At 33.5% G+C, this 26,010-nt stretch overlaps 3 protein-coding genes across 16 annotated transcripts; 1 reads left to right on the top strand and 2 right to left on the bottom strand.

The window, feature by feature from the left end:
- The first annotated feature begins 386 nt into the window (after window positions 1-386).
- LOC132914627 (GPI transamidase component PIG-S) lies at window positions 387-23,560 on the top strand. Of its 2 annotated transcripts, none has more exons than XM_060973881.1 (10): window positions 387-537; window positions 625-714; window positions 16,821-17,051; window positions 17,805-18,002; window positions 18,084-18,302; window positions 19,098-19,286; window positions 19,360-19,498; window positions 19,569-19,716; window positions 19,842-20,188; window positions 20,265-23,560. In XM_060973881.1, the coding sequence occupies exons 2-10, from the start codon at window positions 663-665 to the stop codon at window positions 20,398-20,400; spliced, it is 1,659 nt and encodes a 552-aa protein (XP_060829864.1). In that variant the 5' UTR covers window positions 387-537; window positions 625-662; the 3' UTR covers window positions 20,401-23,560. The 2 variants fall into 2 exon arrangements, with proteins under 2 accessions (XP_060829864.1, XP_060829863.1); XM_060973880.1 differs by having other exon boundaries at window positions 390-551.
- Window positions 709-10,142, bottom strand: LOC132914626 (protein I'm not dead yet). 4 transcript variants are annotated; one of them, XM_060973877.1, is made up of 11 exons: window positions 9,827-10,063; window positions 6,056-6,322; window positions 5,754-5,838; window positions 4,796-4,913; window positions 3,637-3,908; window positions 3,051-3,165; window positions 2,905-2,969; window positions 2,355-2,480; window positions 1,886-2,215; window positions 1,357-1,735; window positions 709-1,236 (listed from the first exon to the last, which is right to left on the bottom strand). In XM_060973877.1, the coding sequence occupies exons 3-11, from the start codon at window positions 5,810-5,812 to the stop codon at window positions 985-987; spliced, it is 1,716 nt and encodes a 571-aa protein (XP_060829860.1). In that variant the 5' UTR covers window positions 5,813-5,838; window positions 6,056-6,322; window positions 9,827-10,063; the 3' UTR covers window positions 709-984. The 4 variants fall into 4 exon arrangements, with proteins under 4 accessions (XP_060829860.1, XP_060829862.1, XP_060829859.1 ...); XM_060973879.1 differs by lacking the exons at window positions 6,056-6,322; window positions 9,827-10,063 and adding an exon at window positions 10,073-10,142; XM_060973876.1 differs by lacking the exon at window positions 6,056-6,322 and having other exon boundaries at window positions 9,933-10,066.
- LOC132914628 (uncharacterized) lies at window positions 20,562-26,010 on the bottom strand. 10 transcript variants are annotated; one of them, XM_060973882.1, is made up of 14 exons: window positions 25,595-26,010; window positions 25,174-25,323; window positions 24,915-25,075; window positions 24,311-24,384; window positions 24,115-24,239; window positions 23,804-24,018; window positions 23,603-23,711; window positions 23,374-23,468; window positions 23,224-23,287; window positions 23,000-23,078; window positions 22,623-22,850; window positions 22,350-22,455; window positions 22,033-22,261; window positions 20,562-21,796 (listed from the first exon to the last, which is right to left on the bottom strand). In XM_060973882.1, the coding sequence occupies exons 2-14, from the start codon at window positions 25,198-25,200 to the stop codon at window positions 21,656-21,658; spliced, it is 1,653 nt and encodes a 550-aa protein (XP_060829865.1). In that variant the 5' UTR covers window positions 25,201-25,323; window positions 25,595-26,010; the 3' UTR covers window positions 20,562-21,655. The 10 variants fall into 10 exon arrangements, with proteins under 10 accessions (XP_060829865.1, XP_060829869.1, XP_060829868.1 ...); XM_060973886.1 differs by having other exon boundaries at window positions 22,713-22,850; XM_060973885.1 differs by having other exon boundaries at window positions 24,115-24,224.

The raw sequence follows: 26,010 nt of genomic DNA, 5'->3' as shown, positions 1-26,010 counted from the left end.
CAAGAAACCTTTTTTATTAATGCAACCTACTTCGGAAATTCAATGCCGATTTTGTGAAATTACTTTAATTTTATTCATTCCTGTAAAAAGATTTGATTTTGTACTGTTTATTTTTTACATAATAATCATATTTCATTCATTTCAAAATATTTCTAATAAATAATATCTTTGCCTCGATTATCAAGTGCTTGAAGCTTTGGTTTTTTAACTTTGCGCCATGCAACTAGTATAATTCTCGCAGGAAATTTTAAGCACTACCGCAATTACGGGTAAATGTATTATGTATACGCACGTATATATGTATACATCAATTCATAGACAGTATATCATTGACGGCGTATGGTAGGTTTTCATGAAAGTAACTATTGCTAATGCAAGTACAATGAATTTGTCAAAAAGAGAACGAATTGCCGATATTTCTTTTCTCCGTTCAGTTGTGCATGTACGATTATATCGGTATTTGTTATTTATCGTAAAAGTGTGTTTGCACTAAACGAGTAAAGAGAACTCTGCTTCTCGTATAGGAAAATATACACTGTATGTTACTTCTGGTTGGTTAAGTTTCTTAATATTGTTTAATTGCAAAATTTTGTACATGTATTAAAGCAATTTGCTTCCTTTTAGTGATAAGTGTTGATAACAAGAAGGAAAGTGAGTACAATATGAGTGGGAGTGAAGCATCGGTTACTATAGGTTATGATACAGCCGTAAATGGTAAGTTATTTTATTTATCTGTCTGATTTTCATATTTATTTTCTTGTTGTAACTCTCGTCCTTTATGGTAACAAAAATTAAACAGTTGACACATTCAGTCGGACAATCGACTGCTTTGTGAGCATTGTCTTTCGTCGCTTTAGTAAATTCGATATTTTTGTGAAATGTTATTTATAACGTTAGTTCGTGACTACTGATTACTCGTGTTTAACATTTGTACAAGCGAGTAAACATGAAGTAAACACCACAACAAAGTGCTCAAATATTGTATTAAGTTGCCCAGTCAGGGAACTCGGACAGATTAAAGATGTATGTGCCCCAAGTGGCAAATGCAAATGTTGTAACGAGAAGTGTTATAACACTAGGTCCTATTCCAGCCAACGCGATATCTCTAGTTTTTATATGACCAGCTGCAGTAGCAATTGCATTTGGCGGTGTACCTACTGGTAAGTGAAACGAGAAAGAGCAACATAGAGAGGCTGGCATCATCAAGTATAGTGGATGTATTCGTAAAGCAACACACTGAAAGAAGCAGTATATAAATACATAGTAAACAGTAAATGCATATTAAAGAAAAATGTGAAAATAAATTGGCAAATGGAAAAAGAAGACATCATTTAGGCATCGTTTAGGATTCCTTACCATTTCTGCCAAAACAGGCAAAATAATGTTTGCAACGGCAACATTAGAAGTCAGTTCTGTCACCATTTCCACAAACATACATACAATAACCAATATTGCAAATGGATGTATCGATTGTAAAGCTATAAGAGCATTTCCTAGAATGGAGGAAAGCTTGGAACTGGTGCTTCCAGCCGAGATAGCGAATCCACCACCCAAAACTAAGATCAAACTCCAATGCATCTTCTGATTTATCATTTTCCAACTAATCATGCTTGGCGATGGTTTGGTCGGACGATTAACCGGATCTGGATCAAACGACCGAAGGAAATCAAGTTTGGATGGTAATACGAAGAAGAGAATGGTAACGCAAGCAGCTGTTGTTGAGTCTTTCACGTTTCTGCAAAGAACTACGTTTGCTGAGTACATTTTGTTAAGACAAGCTTTTATTCGAGGAAGGGCAATATAAGGAGAAAGAGGAAGCAAAAGAGGTAGAAAAGGATTGAAACATTAACAATAATTATCAATGAATAAAAAAAAAGATACCTACAAATCAGTAAGGTAACTTGGCCAACCCCTTATGAATCCAGGATTTCTGAAGAACCACAGGAGTACAACTGCAAAGAAAAGGATACCAACAACGGATTCATGCCACGTAATTGGGCCGAGTTCTTTGTATTTTTTCTCGATCACGGTCGCTGCAACCTTCTCTCCTTGCGAGCCGATATCAATAGCTTGTGCATCTTTGCTATTTGGTCTGAACATTCCCATGTACATAACTTGAAGCCAAAGCCACGTGAGGAAGCCCATCAGAAGCATCGGTGGGACAGAATAGAGCATCCAAGATGTTAGACTAATACCTGAACTGTTTGGGAATCGTCTGCAACATAAATGAACGATTGTTTCTCTTTCTTTCTCATTACAGTTAATCATTTCATAGTTTACGAACGGTCGATTGATAGATGAATAGACAATTCGGTGGATGGTTTGAAAGTGGGTTGTTCATCGAGAGGGCTTACTTTTCGAAGAATCCTTTTAACGTCAAGTTGGTGCCTGTTCCAACCAATGTGCCAATGCCTCCGAGACTGGAAGCATATGACGTTACGAGATAGTAAACCATCGTGATACGAGTCGGTTTCTTCATCCTACAATTAATACAGAAGAAAGTTACAATAATAAGCGTTGAATGTCAATAGCGAAGAAGTTTGTTGTTTTTTTGTCATTTATTCTTTTCTTCCCTATCTTTCTTCTTTTTTCTTGTTTAAATGCATTAACACTTTTATTATTAATGAAATTTAATTTTTTCTTCCTCAGAAGAGATATGATTATTTTTATCAGAAATGTCTTTGCATTCATCTTTATTACTAACCACTATTTAGGCAAACAATTGTCAACAATCAATGAGTACCAATAGTATACAGCTATCACTGCAGCACATTATTCTCCACCCGAGTAAGAATATGTAACAGCAACAAATATTTGATAAAGTGCAGTTGACACCGTCATTTGATTTAGTCTTATTGATTATATTAAGGAAACTTATCAATTGATGAGTTTGTGACTACGTACGGTTCCGTACCCTCTTCACCTCCACAGCTATTTTCTTCTTGAATAAACATGTTACCCAAACCTTGCTGAAAATCCAAAGAAAAAAGAATAAAGTTCAATATAGAAGATGCTTGCTGACAGTGGATTAAGTATATTTAATCGCTTACTGCTTCAAGTTCTAATAGAACAGTTTCGACAATGGGTAACATCATGGTCGTGGCAGCGGTATTTGAAATCCACATCGACAGAAACATGGTTACACAGAACAAGCCCAATGTTAATCTGTAGATTACATAATATGCATATTTTATGGAATGAACATACACTCTTGTTCATAGATATGTATTAGAACCCTATCTGTTGGTTTCATGTAAAACGTGATAATCGAGTTAATGAGGGGAATGATTGATCGTTCGGAATTATGTACTTATGCAAGATAGTAGAATTGAGAATCGTGAAAAATTATATAATCACGCGAAACAATTTAAAATCGTAAAAATTATCTGCAAAAAAATGACGAATTAGCTATTGTATATTGCCATTTCGAGTACTTCGATATAAATTTCATTGAGAGAAATTTAGAAAATTCAGAGTCGTTACATGATATAAAAAATGATGAGTAGATTGATAGAATCAAAGAAGTGGAATGTAAGAAGTAATTCCATCCGTAGTCTACCGATAAGGAAACAGAAGATGGTGAGTAAACGAAAGACTATTAAATACTTTTTGGCATTTATAGCCATCCTGAATTACCTTCGATGACTGCAGCCGATCATTTTAATGATCAGTAGCGCGATGCGCATATGCAGGCCAGAGTTTTCAATAACGATCGCAATCACCATGCTACCGATAAACATCATCGTGGTGTCGTTCATATAGCAGGTACAGGTATCACCGGTATTCATTATACCCATCAGTGGATAGAGAACGACAGGAATTAAACCTGTGATTGGTAAGGGAAGCACCTCGGTCATCCAAAACATTCCCATCAAACCAACCACGTATAGGCATCGCATCGCTATTACCTGCGTTCAATTGACACGTAATTCTTTACGTATGACAATGCGAGACAATAAATGCACGAATGGACGAATAATCACAAGAAAACTAGAAAGAAAAAGGTAGAAAATAGGGAATATAAAATAGGAAGAGTATAGATGGAAATGGATAAAGTGGATAAAGTAAAGAAAAATTAACACTTTAACAGTCAGATCTTTTTGAGTTGGGGAATGTACAATTGAAATGTATTTGCTCTTTGTCAGTATAGTAACAGCAGGTTTTTTGTATTTCCAATGATACATAAAGTACTTTTATTGAAATAGGAAAAGAAAGTGAAAGATGGAACATAATACAACAATAATAAGAAAAAGAGTAAAAGATAATAATAGAGCAGTAGAAGAAAGTAAAACTCTAAACTATGGAAAAGAAAATAGTATAAAAAAAAGATTACTGAATACTGATTACACTAAAACTAAAGACACGAATTAAGAATTGTGAGAGCTATTATTTAATTTTCAATATACAAGGGATAGCGTTAACAAGACAACATATTATAATATGTTTTAACGTTACATGTTTGTCACAATTTCGATTTCATAATGCATCAGTGGACAAACCAATCATTAACGTTCTGAAAGGACTGTAAAGAGTCACTTTCTGAAAATTGAAAAGAGATGGTGTTATGAATTACATATGTGCGGAATTCTTATGTTATGTATTTCCATTAGGACATTATGATAGCTTTGAATTATTAAGAATCAGAATGAGAGTAAAAAATGAATGACAAAGAGTTGCACGAGAATAAATTATAAGATTAAAGAGGAGAAAACAGTAAGACAAAAACAGGAGAAAGTTACAATAATGATAAAATAATTGTATAACTAATGTAAAGGAAAACTATCTTGGGACGAACCTCCGTAGTCTCGACCATAACGATAGGAAACAGGATCAGTGGCCATAGTACGATCACGAACGATCTCCAGTAGATTGAAAGGAATTGTATCAACAATCTTGCAAACCCGTCTGTCTTTCTGAAAAGATAACACCAATGACTGAAGAGATGACTAGTAATGAGAATGAGAAAAGAAGATTGAAAAAGAACATTATTACAGCTGATAACAAATTTAGCCAAAAGCAATATAGTACTATGGTAATTAAAAGTTATTATTTTCTATATATATAATATAAAATATAAGAAGGATATAAGAAGTGAAGATCTTGATTGAATCTATATTTTGTATTTGTATCATATCAAATCGATTTAAGTTTCCCATGTATTTTTTATTTATAGTTTAAACAACAGTTCCTTAAATAAACAATTTTTGTCGATATGAAAAGAGATTTGAAGAAGTTCCCATGAGAACAGTGTTATTTTTTAAATTTATTATTATTTTTAATAATGTTCAGGAATCTGTTTTCTTTTACAGATTAAGAATGTGATAAGAAAAATATTATATGTACATGTATAGTGCTATTTAAGAAATACAAAGGTACTTTTGAAGCCTTTTCACATTGATAAATTGTTGTTTAAACCGTTAAAATCAGCTTAAACATGGCAAGCTACTCGTGAACGATCCTATATGTTGATATAAAATATATGATAAAGTTCAATCGGTCTGAATGATGATTTGATACGAAAAAGAAAAGGCAACAAAACAAACAAGATCTTCAATTTATTATCCAGATTATTGAGAAAGAAAATAGTGACCTTTAGTTGCTCTAGTGATATTTAGATATCATATTTGCTCGAAGACCTACTGTTAGAAATAATACGATGATTTCATTATTTTATCACAAACGTACTTCATCCCTTTTTCTGCCTCTTGTATAATAAACGATAAACTATGATCGATTGTCAATCAGATGCGTACCTTTTGTTGGTGGAATCGATGATTTCCGGATACGGATCATCGGTCTGTGACGCCATCATTCTTTGTCCAGCCAAAAGCCATGTACCTAGCCAGACAAGAAATCCAAATACAGAAGGTGTCGAAAGACTTATCGCGGATCACTCGAAGCGCTCGCCTTATGAATTAATTTACTACATTGAGTTAACATGGAAGATAGCAAAATTCAAAATGAACGTATTGTATTGCATTGTTTTCCTATGATCGTTAATACAATGTCGAAACGATACAAGTAGTTCCGCAATTGGTCATTCTTCTGCCACTACCTCAGTCCTTCTCTGTGCTCCCTTCTTTTATACCACATGCTCGGATTACGGGCTAAGTAATTTCACTAACAAGCGACACCGAACGAGATTGACCTGAAAGGTCTCGCACGATGGGTCATCCTAACCATGTCGTCCATTTTACGGTGTTCGCCGTTGAAGTTTCTTTTTCTACGCTATTGCGTATTCGCGTCTTCAAACGGATTCAATTCCATGCTTTCTGGTATTGTGCTATTTCAACGGAACTACAATCGACCTATTGTCCTGTTGCTATTTCGCATGTAAAAAAATGTATGTCAACAAACAAAATACTTGTACTGATCCGTACTCGTGCGATTCTGAATTTGACTTTACAAGTTACAATATACCCCTAAGAATATACAAGAACAAATTTTGTAACCGTTGTTCGTGTATGTTCTACTTCTTTAGTTGTGTTTATAAAAATATGCGTTTGCATAAATATTCGCGGTCTAGTTATTATGTTGTTTTGGCCAAGTTAAAATATGGTTCGATTGCCATTTGAAAAATTGAAAAATATTGTACTACACAGTATCGACGCAGTGCACAACTGCACGTTTTGCGTCTTTCCTTTCGATGTTTGAATCGGTTATTGGCATCGTTGTATTAAAACGACAGACGAGACAAAAATGAAGATTCGTGTTTACAACTGTGCAGCAATTAACCAGTTATATCGAGTCTGTACGGTTTCGAAGCATTTGCAATTAAACCACGTTCCATTAAGCTTTTAACTGAATCATCTGTAGAACAAAAATACTTATACTTTTGAAAGTAAATGTCAATAACGACTAGACTGTGAATATTTATGCATTCACAGAAAATTTAAACACGACGAAGAAGACTGGCATTTATAAATATCAATCAGCCAGTTTTTTCTGATTGAAGGAGTTCATTATACTTGACATCATTATATAGGCGTCGTGTATTTAAAACAGATTGTAAGGTGCAAATGATTTATTTAATTTGAATATACCATTGGCAAGGTTTTAGATAGACAATTTAAATTTTTTATGCTACATACGATATTCCTAATTCCACAAGAAGATACTAACAATCAGTATTACTTTTGATTAGTCTGTCATTAATTCGTATATTCTTAGTTACAATCAAGGTCAATTGACCAAAATATCCACATACTTATGGATGATCGTGTATTTACTGTTAAACACTCTGAAGACCGGCTGCTCTGACAAGCATATAGCCTGAATTCCCGGATGTTTTTGAAGCGATTGAAAAAAATTCAAAGCGAGTAATATTTACTATTATTATTATAGTATTTAATATTTAATTATAGCATATAATATTATTATTATAGTATTATTCAAGCATGTAACGTAAAAGGATTTTCATAATATTTCGTTTATAGCATCCATTGCTTTTCTTACTGTTTTATTTAACAGTATTTAACATTTTTATAGGATACTGCACGAAGTGCGGAGGTCCGCAGAGTGTTAAAAACACGATCGAAACCCGAAGAACCCTTAAATTGTAGAATTTATTTTCAGTAGAAATAAACAATAGCAAATTATCATGTTTAAGAAGTTTCTAACGAAGAAGAAGAAGAAGAAGTAATTCAATATACAGTGATGTTGTTCGTGTGTGTTCTCTTGGATCGATTTTTTTCTACTTTTAACAGTGCAGAATGTATAAGAATGCCTTTTTATCGGTTCTTTTATCTCAAAGTTTGCCTCTTGACTGGTACCGAAACGGCAACAAGCCATGAATTCCAGAAGAGTCAACATACTGAGCTTATACTTTATAGTAGCTTATACGATTGCACCGACATCGCGAAATCGCATGGCCGTGAGAAATCAGGAGCCAAAGACAAAATAAGATCCTACGTCGAGTATCATTGCAAGTAAGATCACTGTTACAACGTGAATTTTTATTTATTCGTCGAAGAAGATTTTAAGGAGCAAAAATGCATGGAATGCGCACAATAAGCTACTTCATCAAAATATTTGAATATTTACCATCGAAAACTTCCGTGTATATGTTATGTCTGTCAGATAAAATATTTTGAAATTTCACTAGCGCAGTGACGAGGCAATCGTTATGATTATGTTAAAATCTGAAAGCAATCTCCAAATATACTATACATATATTTATTACATATTCTAGATTCACATTGCGTGCTAATTTTTTCATAAACATATGTTTGCAGTAAATGTCTCGTAATTTCCACTATACTATACTACTGCATATATAAAATATATGATACATTAAAAATATAATATATTATATATAGTATATATTATATATATACTGTGATATATACTATATATATAGTAATATAATATAGTGGAAATTACGAGACATTTACTGCAAACATATATTTATGAAAAAATTAGCACACAACGTGAGTTGTTAATAGTAATCTTAAATATATCAAGACTTTTTATCATAGTGGACAATTGACTGTTTCAATGGTTTTGTGATCTTTGGAAAATGCATACTTATACTGAATATCCTGCAACTTCTATAATGTAGTAGGTATTCAAATCTGTTTCGAACATTATCGTATTTAAAATAATCATGATAATCACATACACACGCATATAACAATGATAGTTTTACATCATATTTTTCTTCTGAACGTATATTCTATATGTTTTGAGGGTGTAAAGTATAAATAGTGTCTGAATACTTCCTTATCGCGTTAACATAGAGTATCTACAAAAAACATTTTCATGTATGCTAATTTTTTAATAGATTTTTCTCTATCATATCTTATATTACATTTCCATGGTATCAAACTTCTATAATCACGTGAAAATGCTACCAAGTGATAACTTAATATACTTGGTTCTAATTAATTAGTACGTAAATACTATTATAACTACAATGGTATGCGAGTATTTTTTCATAGCCACTGTATAAAAATATATATCACCCAATATAAAAATTAAAAGCTTTTGGCTTGTTCTATGGTTATGAGATACTGCAGAGTATAATAACAACAGTCGAGTCTCATTACGTAGTATTAATAAAATTTCCAAATATTTCATACGACACATATAATATGCATATTTTAATGACAATGTGAGTCATTTCCGCAGCTCAAAAGCTGTTGTTGTCTCTCAAAAGCAGAGTGTACAATATCATAGATAAGAGTTGATAAGCAAAATATTAATTGGAAGAAAGATATTTGATCGGCAGAAGCTTTGGTAAAAATCTTAATACAATTTTAAATGTCATACTTGGTTCCTTATCATTAGAATTTCAGATGTTTACACGCAGATTTATATTTTTATGAACACAGCTAAAGAAACAGAAAGACGTTGGTTTCACTTATTAAATGTTATAATGAATATTATTATACAAACATTTTTTTGTATTAAATGCTTTCTATGTACCTGTGCAACCGTCGATCATCAATTTGCCATAAATAACAAATGCATAAACATACGCATATTATATAAAAATATGTAATACAAATGACAAAAATGGAAAGATTTTAGCTGGCTTCATAGTTATGTCTGCATACACCCCTTAAGTATAAAGTATTATAGTAGAAACGTTGGCTCTATGAATTTCGTTGGTACGTTAAGACACGTTTTGTTAATTGTTATATATATATATATATATATATATTGATTTTTAATATTCATGATAACGAATATGAATAAATGGGAAAATATTTGGGACGTTGAAGATCGATATATCGTACGTATACGAATTGAAATCGTTCGATTGGTTATCGCGTGGCCGGACAATGAACGCGTACATTCGAAGATGAACGGGATCTCTAATCACCGTTGATTCTTCAATCACCGTAATACAGCTCGTACGGTATATCGTCGGATGATTATTATTGTATTTGCCGCGTATTCTCGTTCACTCTCCCGCGAACCGATCTCACCAAGACAGAATCGAGTCGTTCGATTCGCTCAAAAATCGAGCGTTTCCTTTGATCGCCGCGCACACTTTTCTCTGCCACTGCCTCGTTTCGTTTGAAGAATCGTACCCACTGTCGATTGAACTATCACCCCTCTTTTTTACGTCTCTTTCTCTTATTCAGTTGTCGTTCCTCCCGCCTCTTACTCCGTCTTTTCTTTCTAACTACCACTCCGCTAATACTCTACCACCACTTTTTCTTCTTCTTTTTCTTCTTCTTCTTCTTCTTCTTCTTCTTCTTCCGCTTCTCCCTCTTCCTACTCGTTTTCTCGTGTTTTTTGTTACTTAACCCTACTTTATGGTTCGTCCTCTGTCTGCTTAGTTGGTTCTCCAACGACTGGTAAGTGAACTCAACGAAGCAGCGACTCGTGACAAACGTATCGTTCCCCGTCTCTCGACCTTGATACGTCGATGTTCTTATTGCAGGTTTACCCGTGAACGTAATCTACCGATCATCCACATGGAATTCGGATTTCGACGTAATCAATCGCTGTTTGCTTTTGGCGATACTCGGGAAACGCACGAAAAGAGGAAAGAAAAATTCGATCATAGTTTAGAGTTTCAGGGTGTGATATCGCGAGAATCGTGTAAACGTATCGAAGAACGAAGTTACATTTTCAACAATTTTCAAGTTCTTACTTTTCTCATATACATAATAAAGTTTGTCTGTCGTTTGAGGTAACGAGCTAATGGGTATATTCTTGATTGTTATTCATTTAGTAAGATTAATTGGAATTTTTTTTAAATAAGTATACATTTCAATAAAGGAGGATAAAGTACGCACGGCGGCGTTTAAATCAATTTAATCCCGCTAGTAATTAATCCCGCTCACGCTATCGTTCGTCCTCGTGTTTATTACGTGACGCATCCCATGGTTCAAACAGGCCGCTGAACGTAGTTAGAGAAAATGCAAACTTGGTACGTGTCGAAAAATTCGCCAAATAAGACCGAGCAAACTGTACAGACATAGTCAGTCAGGAACTTGTCTCATCTCGCTTACCAAACAAACTAGAAACGTACATTGTGACAAAATTATTTCTATTTACGTATTTCTATTTACGTACAATTAGTTGCAGCAGTCAATTTATTTACATGTTCTTGTATCTTTCTTTAGCCTTGTGTAATTAGTTTAATGAACGTAGAGTGTCTCGCGTAACACGATTTTTCCGCCGTTTGCCACGATGTATCAGAACATATTTTGAACCTCGGTTCAATGCTATCGAGCATACTACGAATGTCTACGAGTAAAGAAGTTTCGAAAATACTTTATATTCATAACAAAACCACTGTCACCTTCGGCAAAATAAATGGGAACGTATCTTGCTTTTTTCATGAGATTGTAAATAGAACTTTACAAAAATTCCAAAAGCATGATATTTTTATTAACTTAATACTAGGTTCGTCGTAGTGGAAATAATATTTCATTTAAAATATTCAATTTACATTTCAGAAAAATAAAATTACTGCACATGCAGCTACTGTAGTAACAAATAGCAGGTTATTCAATTTATTTACATGTTCTGCAAAAATGCAAAATTTTGTATTGCAGAAGATGGTATGCAATTTGAACAGGCATTAAACTAAAGTGTACTGTAAACCTGGTATTGAGTTAATGACAGTATCGTGCAATATGCTTTTTGAATTTGTCATAAAGTGCTCTACAATATCATGGAAGATTTGTGTTTTCCAAGGTGACCTTGGTTTCGTTATGAAAACAAAGTATTTTCGGAATTTTTTTATCCCCATCCATAGTACGCTCGACACCATTAAACTACGTTGTAAAACATTTTCTGCTACACAACCGCAAATGGCAGATAAATAGCGAGACGCGTTGCACTGGACGTAACACTGTAATTGTATATGCTAGTAAAGTGCAATTTGTTTTAATAAATCCCTATCCATTGTACAATTTTTACATGATGAATTACTTTCTACCATGTCGTTCGAATTCTTTCGTTATTTATTAGATACAATTAGCCAAATATACTTTGACAAGTTTTTAATCTTGACTTTTTCGAAAACAAAATTTCCTACGTAACTTTATTCCATTCTTCGTTTCTCTCTTATTTTCAGTCACATAATCTCTCTGACTCGTGTGTACAGATTTACGAACATCGTATGGTATATACCGATTTTGTGTCTGTATTTCCCTTTTAAAACTTCCCCGAGAAGCATAGTGATGCATATTATGAGATACACCACCTCTTATTTTTTGTTAGTCTGTAGCCTTTAGCTAATGTAGGTCTCCTATATCTTGACGCGTATCGATAGAAGCAGGCAAAATAAATTATGGCTAAAAATACGAGAGCGTTGTTACCCGATGTTATCAGATTTCCTTCGAGTCTCTTTCAAGTTTCAAGTGTCAAAAGTATAATTATAAAAAACGTAAGTTATTTGAATATCTGTTGTTTCATTTCATGTATATCTCATATTTGTTACTCGACTTAATCGGAAAGAAAATATACAGTTTATCTGTGGTAGAATTTGGAATCTCTACTAAAAGATTGTGATGTGTACGTCTATGTATATATTTCTTACATATTACTTTTCACACTTTTCAATCTGATAAAACGTTTCAGTATTTTGAGTTCTTTCTAAAACGAATATTTCACACGAGGTAAATAGGTAAATATATTTTTTATGCGCGAAAGATAATTATTTGTTATCCTTTAATTTTCACTATTATTTGTAATGATCGAATATTTAAGAAATAAATTATTTGGAAATTGTAATATTAATTTATTTCAAATTAATAAGCCTGGTATTTACGCTATTTACAAACAATTTTATTTTCAAGTAAACTCGTTTGCTATTTTATTTGACGTAATTATTTATATTTCTTCATTCGCCATTTTCATTTCTAATAAATTTTGAATAAATATACTGTTCATTATGTATATACTTATGTCCAGTTTATTCCTGTACACGCTGTTATCTCCTTAATTATTGAAACTTAATAATATATTCCAATTTCTTTTTACATTCTTATTTAAAGAGAGGTCAATGCCAATATAACTTTTTTAAATGGAACTATACATTTTTTTATGCACCATTCCATGCATCTTTTAATTCTTTACAAAAAAGGTGTGAAGGTACTTGGGTTAAAAAATGATTAGTTTAAGAGATATTTCAATTTTAATATTGTCAAACTTATGGTACGAGTAACAAGAAGAACATACATAGCAAACAAAAAAAATGTATTAGCATTAGTATTCATTGCACCATCCGTACATTGTTCAATGTTACACTTAAAAATGTTGCATTGGCATTGAAATCTCTTGAAATAAGAATGTAAAAAGAGATCACAATATCTTCTCTTTTCTTTTCGCTTAAAACAATGATTCCCTTCTTGGAGTACATGGTTTTACTTTTTACTTATTACATATATGCAACATTTACAATTCTAATTAATTTATTTCTTTCCTTCCTTTCTCTCTCTCTCCCCTTTTCTTCTCTTATTTTCCTTCTTCTGTGTTATTTATTGTTCTTGTTATTTTGCATTCTTTCCTCTCATATGTTATTATGTCTGTTCTTTTTCTTCACAGATTCTACATATCTTTTTGTTACTTTCTTCCCTATATCTGTTGCCTCTCCATTCGTTGCAGCATCTAAATCTTGCTATAGTGGTTTTAGTTTTATGCCCTTTCCTTTGTGTCCAAGGTCTGCCCAGATTGTCCAATATAATTTGCTCTTTCTGCTGTCATCCAATTTTTGTATTCCATTCATACTCTATTTGTATTTCTTTGCTGAGGTTGATCCTCGACTTTATTTTGTTCCTCCTTCCTCTTACTTTCTTTTCCCTATACTACTTGTTAATCCACTCATCTATTCTGCTCTTTCCCTTGTCTTCTTTTGCCTCCCTTTGCCAGTGGTTTGTTCCACTTCCTTTATGATACAATCTCTTCATTGACACTGAAACTACCACACCAGACAAAACGACTGGTTTTACAATTTTATAAATGTGCCAACCCTCACTTATGGGTCATGGTCCCAGATGGATTAACAATACCAACAATGTACTACATAACATGGAATTCCTTTTGTAAGAAAGTAATAAATTAATAAATATAAAGATATTCTATTATCACGAATTCTTTAAAGATCAGTCATTTTGACTGGTTTGATAGAAATAGCTTCGTCTTAACTGTCGGTAGTTCTAATGTTAATTTACCTCAAATCTATTTCCTCCTATTCTCTTCTATTTACCTCACTTCTGTATTTTTTCAGTATCACATTCTCTGTTTCTTTTTTTATTCTGTCTTGATACTTTAGTACTCTACTTCCTGCTTCTATACTTATTTCTTCTATTTCTGTTTCTCCTCACATCACATATCCAGCTGTCTACTCTGTCTATCCCGTACTAATATCACAGTGTTTCGCGTTATCGCATAAAGTAAAGTATCGAGATATCCTACTAACTTTCCCTCATGAAGTCGAACAACTTTCATATGAAACATTTTTTGGTATTCTCAATAGTTAAGGAAATACATAATTGCGTGTACAGCTTTTACGAATAAATCGAACATATTGCAATATACTTAACGTGAGGCATTGAAAGCATAAATGGACCAAATCATTTTTCCTAAACGTGTATTGAGTATACACAAGTGGAGGAATTCGTTTCCTCTAAATCAAACTTACATAACATAACGAAATCATAATCATAAGTTGCGTCTATTTTAAACAATAAATTATTCAGTTTGTTGTGTATTAGTGGCTGCTACTTTTGCCCTTTGCCCCATACATCTATTTGCTGCTCGCTATCTAAATATAACAGTTTGCATTAACAAACAGTTAATGTATAATTCACGAACTGAAAGCATCTACAAAGGAGGCAAAGATTATAACCGTCAATTCTCTTTATTTCATATTAGCTTTCGAAAAATGTGTTCGGACAATAAAATTATAATTACAGTCATTCTCTCCTCTTTTGATATTGATAAAGATAACGAGAAAAAACAAATACGTTTTTATTGACCTTCCTGTTTTATCTGTCAGTTTATGACTGGAAAGAATATTTTCATATAGAATAATTAAAACAGCCAAAGGTATAATTGTTGAAACAAATAATACTTGATAAGTTCCAACGATATTTGAATATCGTTCGACGTTTTAATATTGTGACAAGCAATATTGTTTTAATTATGAGTAGACTAACATAAGATTAAAAACTCAATCGTGAGAGAAACATAAGATTAATTGATAACGCATTAAAAATTGCTGCTTTCTAAAAAAAAAGAAAGACATCTTGAAAGAACAAATATCTTAAATTAAACACGTGGATACAAATACGTCTGTTAGAAGAAACGATTTTGGATGACTGACAATGGCAAGTGAAAATTACGTGCATAAGACGAAGGACGACTGCATTGTTGATTATAAAATTACAGTTAAATCCTCTATAATCACAATTAAATTACGGCCGCATAACTAAATGTGTACGTACCACCAATTGCACCCAACGAACGTATCTCTGTGGGGTGTCTCGCAATCAATAACTCTGTTACGAAGTGATATCTCCGCCGTCATCGAATGATGAACACGTTAATTATTGGACCGAAGAAATATGTATTAGAAATATTTAAGAAATTATTTATGTGAAAATTTATCCAAATACAAAATAGATAACAAAACGAAGGTTATTCATTTCGTTTAATAGAGATCGAATAATGAAATAATGTAGAGAAAAACGATTTCACGTTCAAGTAAACTGAGATAATGTTCAAGATAGTAATGCATTATTGGAATTCTTAAAAGAATTAAGTGATCTACATATTTTTTTCTTATACCTGTGTTTTTACCTACTACTGCCCACAAATGGCTGAAAAATCATGCGTCGCATTTAAATGGAACACCGTGTACATGCGGTGATGTAATTTGGCGCCAGAATAGCTAGCAGAAACGGCGAACGTTCGATTACCATTGACCGTGTGTACTATGAGTGGGTGGGTCGTTGAGTTCGATGCATTTCAACGGTCACAACCAAGGGAATGAACTCGTGTATCCTTGGACTCGGTCCAATTTTATTTTCAAGGTTACATTGCAGCCATTTCTTACCTGAGATCATTGATCCAATTGAAGCGAATCGAGCCATACACGGCATATGCGACGAACACGTGAACAACAAATATTTAATAAGTCGCTTTTTTTGTTTGTAAAAATTAAGTAGATTAACTAAGGTATTTCTCATTTTTTGTCACGTAGATTAACGCTTAATACGTGACTTGCTTATATATATATTGAATTTAACTACAGAGGCTACAAAATGTTTCGGCACATAACCTTTATTTTGTAGCGTTCTTTTTATCAGGTTTTACATTTCATCTACATGCTATCAAATTCTCGTACGACACGAAATTTCGTATACTTGGACTTGATCAATTAGTATTTAGCAATATGTCAATACCTTTTTGTAGTCACTGTAGTAAAATATAATATCCAGAAGCAATACTTATCATTTTCTTATAAAGTCAATAAATAATACATTTTAATTATTCGTTTAAAAATTGATTGACAGTGTATTTTAAAGTTTGAAACGCGTTTCACCGATGTATAGTTCTAAATATATTTAAGTTAAAAATATGTTTGAATTAATTACGGTATAAGTTTAGAAAAATCTTTCTTGTCCGATCAATAAGATAAGTCTTACCTAATCGACCGAATGGACATTTTATCATGTCGTAATAATAAAATGATGTTATGGATTTGGGGTTAGGTTGGGGTTAGGTTTAGTCATTATTTGTCAATGCATAATTTTTACTTGTGTACTAAATTGCATTTTGTCAAAAATAGGCAAGTATCCGATTTATTTGTTTTCCGAAAATAATCGTTTGCTCAAAATAATATTTTTCAGAGAAGTACAGTATTTACGCGACTATCTCCTTCGCTGTGCTATTGTTGGGTGTCGGAGTTCCACTTTGGTGGCACACTACCGCAGTTCCGCGTGTATCGCTTCCTTACGCTGGAATCGAAGCACTCTCCGACCTAGACATTAATATTAAAACGAAAATTGTCGTCGTAGCTCTGTCTAAAGATCGAGCTGAATCCTTGGTACACCACATAACGGATGCTTTTAAAAATTCCAGTGAGCAAATGAAAATTACATCCTCCTTTTTTTCTACATATTTTTTTCATACACGGTAACATGTAGATATAGTACATTTCAGGAACTAATTCAGCATCCAGATACAATAGAAAAGATCATCGTACAAACGCATGTCCTATTTGGTCTTGTTTACCAATGAACTTTTTACAGAGAAATTTTTATATAATATATTCCTATAACAAACAATTTTAATTCCTCTTCTTTTTCCTCATTGAACTTCAATAAGTTATGGATTAAATGTAATATCAATGATAGAAATTTTACAGTAAAGTATGAAATATCATGCGTTAATAAAGTATTATTAAATATCAAGTACAAGATATTTTCGCGATCCTTTTAATTAATCCGTTAGATTTTTATTTGCGAGAATACTCGAAATCAATTTGTTGTTGAAATGTTTGCGCAAAATTTGTTGAAAATGTTATAATATGCGCTTCGGTACAAAATTGAACAAGGGCTTGAGCAAATTTGAAAAATGTTAGGCATATTTCATTTATAATTTAATAGAATTTAATGGGAAGAGATTAAATTTTTTTATTATAAATACATATATTGTATAAATATTTTTTTCTAGGAAACGCTCATTATATCCAGTGAACAAAGTCAAGTAGAACATATGTTGATATAAACCTTTTTCATTTTTTGTAGATACTGTATCGAGTGCTGAAATATAGTCCATATGTTATAGGACACCTTACACACACATATATATAGAAACTTTATGTGTTACAGGTATCTGTCGGATAGAGGTTATTTACCATGTGATATCCAGTAATCTAGTAACTTCTGCATTTACGCATCATGAACTAGAGAAAATAGCATCGTTTTTCGACCTGGACGTAGGACAACTTCTACTTTTGGAAACAAACAACTTGAACGATGCAGTTCTCGTCGGCTCGAGAAGAACCATTTACTTTTCTACAGAAACCAGTAAGCAACCTATCTTACGATCAAGATGGAACATCGCTGAAAAATTCACCGTTCTCTTGCAACCGTTCATTTTTGTTTCAGCTGCCTCCACTTTGATTCAAGTTTTATCGGAATGGGTGTTGCTTGAAAAGTCACTGACTTTAACGAGAAATGCACTCACCGAACCAACTCTTTACAGCCTAGATGAAGAAAACAGGAGAAGGTTCCCAGCTAGCCCGGCTTACGATGTACTCATTACCGTGGTCAATCCAGATCCAGAAAAACTGAAAGTTGCTTGGGATCTCCGCGTGATGGCCGAGGGTGGGTAAAAAAGAAAATCTCATTTTTCTAATAGCTCTGCCTTTACCGTCATATCCACAATGAACAGCATAATTACAGCTTTCATAACTGGATCATTTTTTATTACCATTAACATTGTCATAATGTTAGTCGATTGCATCGAATGCATCGAATCGTATAACGAGTTAGTATACACTAAGTAAAACTCCATTTCTTGAAATGTTGACCCCTGACAAGTTCAGATAAATGGAGTTCCACTGTACGTATAAAATGATTATGTTTTAACATTAATGTGATCTTAAGCAGTAAGAGGTATATAAAATTAGCACAGAATACGAAAATTTTCTGAGTTGAAATGATCCGCACAGAGTTCCGATCCTAAATCCATTGAGAATCGATGCGAGAATTTTAAAGATGAAAAAGATAAAGAAAAAGTTGTAAATCTTCATCCATATCGATTCTTAAATTGCTGAACAATGGAATAAAATTCATCTTGAATATTGCCAAAATCTTGTACGAACTATGTCAAAACGCATTAAAATCATCCTAAAAGCTAAATGATACCTCATAGAATAAATGCTACTCAGTTAGGTTAAAACTGGCAAATTTTATTATGAGAAATATTGCGCGAAACTGAATGAATCAATATTTCTTGTTACAAATTGCTTATGTTATTAACTCTAATCGACCAAAATGTGTTTATTTCATGTATACCTTGACATTAATAATAATAGAAAGGGTTTTATATAAAATCTGTGATATTGGTACAGTTATATGTATCTTTATTGAATGTCTACATATATTTTTTGCTTGTAGAATACGTCGAACCATTTCTCTCTGAGCTTTCGATTCTGAGTAACTTCTCTGTCAAATCACAGTGGTTGTATTTACTGCCATTGGATGTCAGCCCGAAACGAGTGCCCGATAGTAGCCCATTAGGTAGACATTTTGCATTATCAGAGGACGTTTTACCTCAATTAATTACACCATTGGAGAAAAAACTAGGTATGTTATTCGTATTTTCACCCTCTTACGAAGAACGAAATAGAACCTGTAATTCTGACATTATTTATTTTAGCTTCACAGGTTAGTCTCCATCCAACTATCAATTTCGTTATCTATGCTGTTCCTTGTGACAGCGCCCCGTTACATATTTACACGCGTTCTGGACATCGATCGAAAATTAACGCTAATGTCGAAGCGTTCTTTTCTCCAAGGTATGCTCCTAATTTCGAGTCATCTCCAGTTAAAATATATTTACGTTGCCTTTTCTATTTCTCGGTATAGATGGGGTGGTGTAGTTTTGATCAATCCACCCATTGAAGCTTGCATGGCTGCGAAACTCGATCAACCGGTTACCATTGTGCCTGAACAGACTACCATTGTTGGAACCTTTCTTACCCAATTGAAACTTCTTTTAGGCATTCCTGAACCGGTAATCAAATCATTATCTTTCTTATTCGTTTACTCTAGCTCTACGCGTTTCTTTTATTTTTCATTCTACTATCCATTCATCGATATGATGAAAAGTGTCTCCACGATGCATCTATTTTTTTCCAGAAATTCTTAAATGGTGTTACCGCTGTTTCTTTGCCAGGATTGAAACTGCGTGATTGGGAAGTCGATGCATTGCTACGTGTACGCACGATCGAGCAATTAACATCGGCAAAATTAACTCTGCAATCGATTGCACAACTTCTTCAAGAAATTGGTAACATTGTGATTACAGATATTGTAGGAAACAGAATTAAAACAGCCTTACGTTTGGTGGAAGATTCGGCTCAACGATTAACGCGTGGCGATCTAGCAGTAGGTTTTCTGCTGAGTAAAGAAGCATTTGTTACTGCGGAAGCAGCATTCTCTGATCCAACGCTCTTTGCTTTGTTATATTTTCCCGAAGATCAAAAGTAAGACATATTTGCTATCGTTCATCCTTATTTATACCAAGTCTTTCTCATCTTATTGTACTTTCTTTGATTTCAGATACGCTGTATACACACCTCTCTTCTTACCAGCAATAATACCAGTCTTGTTTTCCTTAAAAAATATTTATCGCTATTATTTCCATCGAAGAGTCAATAATCCATTGAAGGAAACTGCACCAGGCCAAAATAAATGAGAGCAGCAAGTGTTTCACGATAACGTCTTCAACCATTTGCCAAGTTTTTACTTCATATTGTTTTTTTCTTTTATCATTTTCATTGTATCCTATTGTCGAGTCATTTCTATACATCATGCTATTTTATCTAGATAAAAAGTCGATGAAACAAACGTCGCAAATAAAAACAATATTTTTTTATTGTACAAAGAAAATGTTCATCAAGTTATAAAAACAGCAGAAAGTGTGGGATGAGTCAGTGAGTGAATGAAAAAGATAGGGAGAGGACTGAATGATTGAAAAATTAGGAAAGACAGGCAAAGACGAAAAGTGAGGAGGAACGGGAAGCGGCAGAGAATGCGCTGAACTGTTTAAATTATTTCAACCAATATCGAATGAGTTTAAGATATTTTACATACAGTTAAATTTCACTTTTGTTTGTCCTGCATATTTTTCGTACATAGATAGAATTCTAGAATTACAACTTCCTTGTAATTTCTGTTACCCACGGACGAAATAGAGATCCGCGTTATGCGTCACAGCATACAATATAGTATAAAGTAGCGCTAGATAAAGGTTTCTGTTTGTACACAGGTACGCGTCTTTTGTCCACATTTACGCACACAAATTTAATACTATCAAACGTCTCCCACGCATGCTCATACATCCGTTTTAACAAATTTCAAATTAATTATCATTAGATCGTTAGAAACAGCTAATAATCTATGTACAATACACGTATATCAATCCTCAACCAGTTATCAAATGGTTACAAAATTATTGAGTTGAATCACTATAAAATGTATGTTCAACTACCGCGAGAAAATTTCAAATTCAAGTTAGTTTAATGTAGCTGACTCGATATGAGCAACTTCATGAGAATGAAATCCGTTGCGTGTTCGAAATGTAAATATTTCCCAATTTTAACAAATCGAGATAACGCTATTATTCTTTTTCGTTAATACACTATCAAGATTTATCGTAAATCTCACAGCTACTGTCAATTGGAGGGATTCTTTACTTAATCAGGACAAGCTCAAATTTGTTTTTGTTTGTTCGATTAGTAGTTGAACATTATCGCTAATAATAAAAATAAATTAATTGGTGAATTGAAAAGTTTACTCGTATGAAAAAAAAAAAGAAAAAGAAAAAGATAAAAATATAAACAGGAAAAAGAAGAAGAGAAGGAGTGGGAGAGGGACGGAAGGGGTTGAGGAAAATTAAAAGAAAAAAAAGGGAGGAGTAAAAAGGAGGGATGTAAAAAAAAAGAAGAAAATTAACAGAGATGCTGAACTAGCTGTATCGCATGTTGCAAAGCATCTGCGATATTCTGAAAAACAGGTACACCTTCGCGCGTCGCGTAGTCCGACAGGTACATTCTTCCCCGATTGTAGTCTTTTATGGCTTGTTCAGTTAGCTGAAAGAAAATGTTACCTTCTATATAAATATATGTAGAATTTGGTTCAATGGAAAAACAGGAAATTATAAGATAAGGATAATAGAAAGACGAAGAGATGAAAAAAGGAAAAAAGAAATACAGAAGAAAGAATATAGAAGCTATAGGAACAAAATGAGACGTATATGTATACTTGTGTATAGTAATATTTATGGAAGTATATATTATTTATAGAAGGCATACACAAAAACGCTTACCTTTTCACCAGAAACTACGCAGTCTTCGGGAAGCGCTTGAACGCATAGGACTAATTTTGCGCGTAATCCAATGAGGTGAGCTGCCAATGCCATTATAGTGACACCACGCGAATGTTGCGGTACGATCAATAATATTAACCGTGAATTTTTCATCCTCTGCAATTCTTGTGGCAACACCTTTACGTTGTACTCGTTCAGGCTTGATCGATATAAGGATAATCCAATAGATCTAAAACGAGAAACAATTTACGTGTAAACTTACAACGACATTGTCGTAATGAAGAGAATCGAAAGAACGTTACATCTCGAATGCTCACTCGATCGAGGGTATGGCGGTCGTTTCTAACCAAAACTGATCTTTACCGATTACTCCAACGTACAAGTCTCTCTTCTCGGATTCTGGCACGAAGAAATTGGTCCAATCTAAAAAGTTGAACGGTCGAACGAATCGTACACTCGGCTGCTCGGACGTTTTCGTGAACAATTAATCGAAGCACGAACGTCTCGTAACGACCTGTTTGCTAGTTGATACACGCTAACGATACACACGCTACTACAGGTCGTGGCAAATTTTTGAGAATAAGAAATACCTAGGAAACGGTTAAAAGGTTGCACGATAGCTCTGCGAAGAAATTTCGACGCCTTCCTACATAAAATACTCCAAACTGAAGGTATCTCACTTTCACAAGAGACGCCGTTGCTCTTCGTCCTCCACGCTGATTCGGTAGCTAAGGCACAAAATTGTTCGAAGTTTATCCGTAATTCCGTTGGATCCCTCTTCGCTGGAAATCCATCGTCAATCAACGTCCTATACGCTTCTGAAAGCACATATAAACACAGACAGTAGAGAAAATATAGCTGAGCTGTAATCCAATGCCTACACACTGTTATGACCATATATGGCATTGTCAACGTGTTAGATGTACACGTGCGATTTTCATTATGCGAAAAGTATAATATTTATTACCCGACTTATTCACGACACTAAGAAGCTCCGACATCGATGGTACGTTGCACTTGACACTCGATTGTAATGCTATCCAAGCCTACAAAATCAAGAGTGCAAAGCAAATGTAACAAGAATATGTTATAATTGTAACAATTGTAACAAGAATATGTTATAATTTGTTTTTCATAAGCAATATATGTTTTTCTACAAACATGTGGCAAATAGACGCTAGTGAAACTTACTTCTTCCAAGTTGACGGCTCCATTATCGTTCATATCCATAGACTTGAAAATCTCCCTGAGCATACTGCAAGAGAGTAGATTAAAATCGAATATTCGACACAATCATACTTACATAAACATGTATGTACAGTTTCAGCGAAAAATCCTTACACCAGATCCATTCCATTTTGACCGAATGATATTTTAATCGGCCTAATACCATCATCGGCATGCAGATCTTCCACGTTAATTTCCTCACGTAGCATCTATGGAGAAACGCAGATCAGTAGCTTTTTAGTATAAACAATTAAATTTATTTCTCTCAATGTAATTTACAAAATATATACCACAATAATCATTTATTATTACGTATTTTATTCACTAATTTATCTATTTATACCTTGGATGTACAATTCAGAGCAACTGATACACTTTCAAATATTGGTATCCTCTGCTTCTCCATCAGATACTGAAGTACTAGCAATCCATTCATCAGGTCACAATATTCTCTAAATAAAAATTAACATTTATGATACAAATACTAAAAATGAGAGTAATCTATGTCAACAAAAAATAGAGAAAGTGAAAACAAGGCACTTACTGAAGAGATACAGTTTCGCCAAGTATCGTTTGACCCTGACGATACGGATAAATAACAAGAATTAAAGACTCGCGGCGCGTAACTGCCAACTGAGCTGCTTCAATGATGCCTGCGCTATTGCGTGTTTGATTATCAATTACGAAGAGTAATACTTTTGCTGTTTGTTTCGCTTCGTATTCTTGAGCTATTAATTCCGGTCCCCACTGCGACACTTGCTGAAATTTAATATTTTTATTTATTTATTTTTACAATTATACCAACGACTAATCAATAGGTAGATCAGGCTAGAATGAATACAAATGGTCACGTACGGGATTGTAATAAGTGATCCCGAGTCTCTGTAGAGTCGGTATCGCTATTTCTGACCTCCATGTGGTTGGATTACAGGATCCACCCAGAAATACCTCATATGCCATTCTATCTGTAGAAATAAACGCTATAAACATGCGATGCGTGTCAATACACGCAAAATTCTACATATCTGAAGTCTGTGTATGATATACTCACTTGAAGAGCTTTTGTTGTTAGTATCTTTTCCATCACAGTGCAACAGACGAATGGTACTCATAGAAGCGGCTGTTCTGGAATAAAATATACACAAATTAACCATAATTTGATGAAACTAACTATTTATAGCTTGAAACAGTATTATCACACTCGAATTAGAAAAATGTCAATCTTTATCCGGTTTGCAAGAGGATTCGATATATATATATATATATATAAGAAAAAAAAAAAATATATATATATGTATATATATATATATATATACATTCAATATTTTTTTTCTTAATTTTATTTTAAACTGATTGTAAAATAGTATAGATAAAAATTGAATCAATTTCGGTTGGAGTGTGGTAATGCTAGAATCATCTTATTACCAATTAACTTAATGTATGTAAATCTGTAGTATTAAACATACTTCCAAATATCAAATCCTTTTGCAACAAGGAAAAGCATGCTACGCTGCATCGTTGAAAAACTATTTCTGCTTTGATTAATGACACAACCAATTGTTCGATATTTTAAGCCTGCAACATATACATTTCCCTTTTGTCGGATTGTTGAAAGAAAATAGCAATAGTTGAAAGAAGATCAATATTTGCATTACCTTTCTCTGCACAAATGTGCCAATTCAGTGACAAAGATATAATTTTCTTGGAGCATTATATAAGCAGGAGGACCAATAATCAAATAATTTTTAGTAAGTCGCCACTCTTTGTGTATATGTACCCAGTATGCAAGTGACAACATTACGTATGTTTCTTTTCCCTGAAACAAAATCACTCATTGATCGAAGATATTTATTAGCTCAAGATGGATAAGGAATGTGTTTGTAATAATTTATATTCTGCAAAAATTGTACTTACATAGACTTTGTCGATATCCGTTGACATAAACTTGAACAGATATATAGGAAGACTTCATTGTTCAAACAGATGTATGATTAGGCAAGAGATTAATGCCCATCCAATATATTTATCTCTTAATCATCCAACAGAGGAGAATTTTGAATTTTCCTATTTGGGAAGAAAATGATATCATCGTTATTATTATCATTCTCCTTATTTCTTTATTTTGTTCAATGCATTCTATGCGTATAATTACAGAGATTACACATTAAATATGAAGATCATTCGAATTTATTTAAAATTTACATTTTTTAAGTAGAAATGTAAGAATATAGAAAGAAAATCGTGGTTGTCGTGTACACAAGATATATATTTGGAATGGTTGAGATGTAGCGTTACTACTAACAGACATACACATGAAAGTGTACTATTTAATTACCTACTGCAGCTACTCACTGCTACCCATTGAGAACTAGCGTAAGTTCGCAAGGCGATGGAGAGCCTGTCAGGCACACTAACCTTGACGATAGTTCGGTGCTGCATGCCCACGCACGAAAAACATATGTGGTAAACTTCAAAGGGAAACGCATTGATCCCGACTGCATTTCACGTGCATTCGTTGACGAGTTTCAACGACGAATAAAAAAAACACGCGACAATGAAATTCAGATTCTTTGGAAAAATGAACGATGAGAGATCTCTGATTGTGCACTCCCGCTATTGCTCATACTTATTTATACACCGTTATATTTAAAATGTAAGAACGCGTCGTCGTCAAAGAGGCACTGACTGCTTGGATGTATCACAAATAAATTACATGCTCGTGAACATTCTTTTCGATATTATCGGTGACAC

Source organism: Bombus pascuorum, chromosome 15, assembly GCF_905332965.1.
Source record: "Bombus pascuorum chromosome 15, iyBomPasc1.1, whole genome shotgun sequence".
Taxonomy (NCBI): Eukaryota; Metazoa; Arthropoda; class Insecta; order Hymenoptera; family Apidae; genus Bombus; species Bombus pascuorum.
Note: the sequence above shows the minus strand (reverse complement) of the source record. Positions and strands in the feature narration are given on the sequence as shown.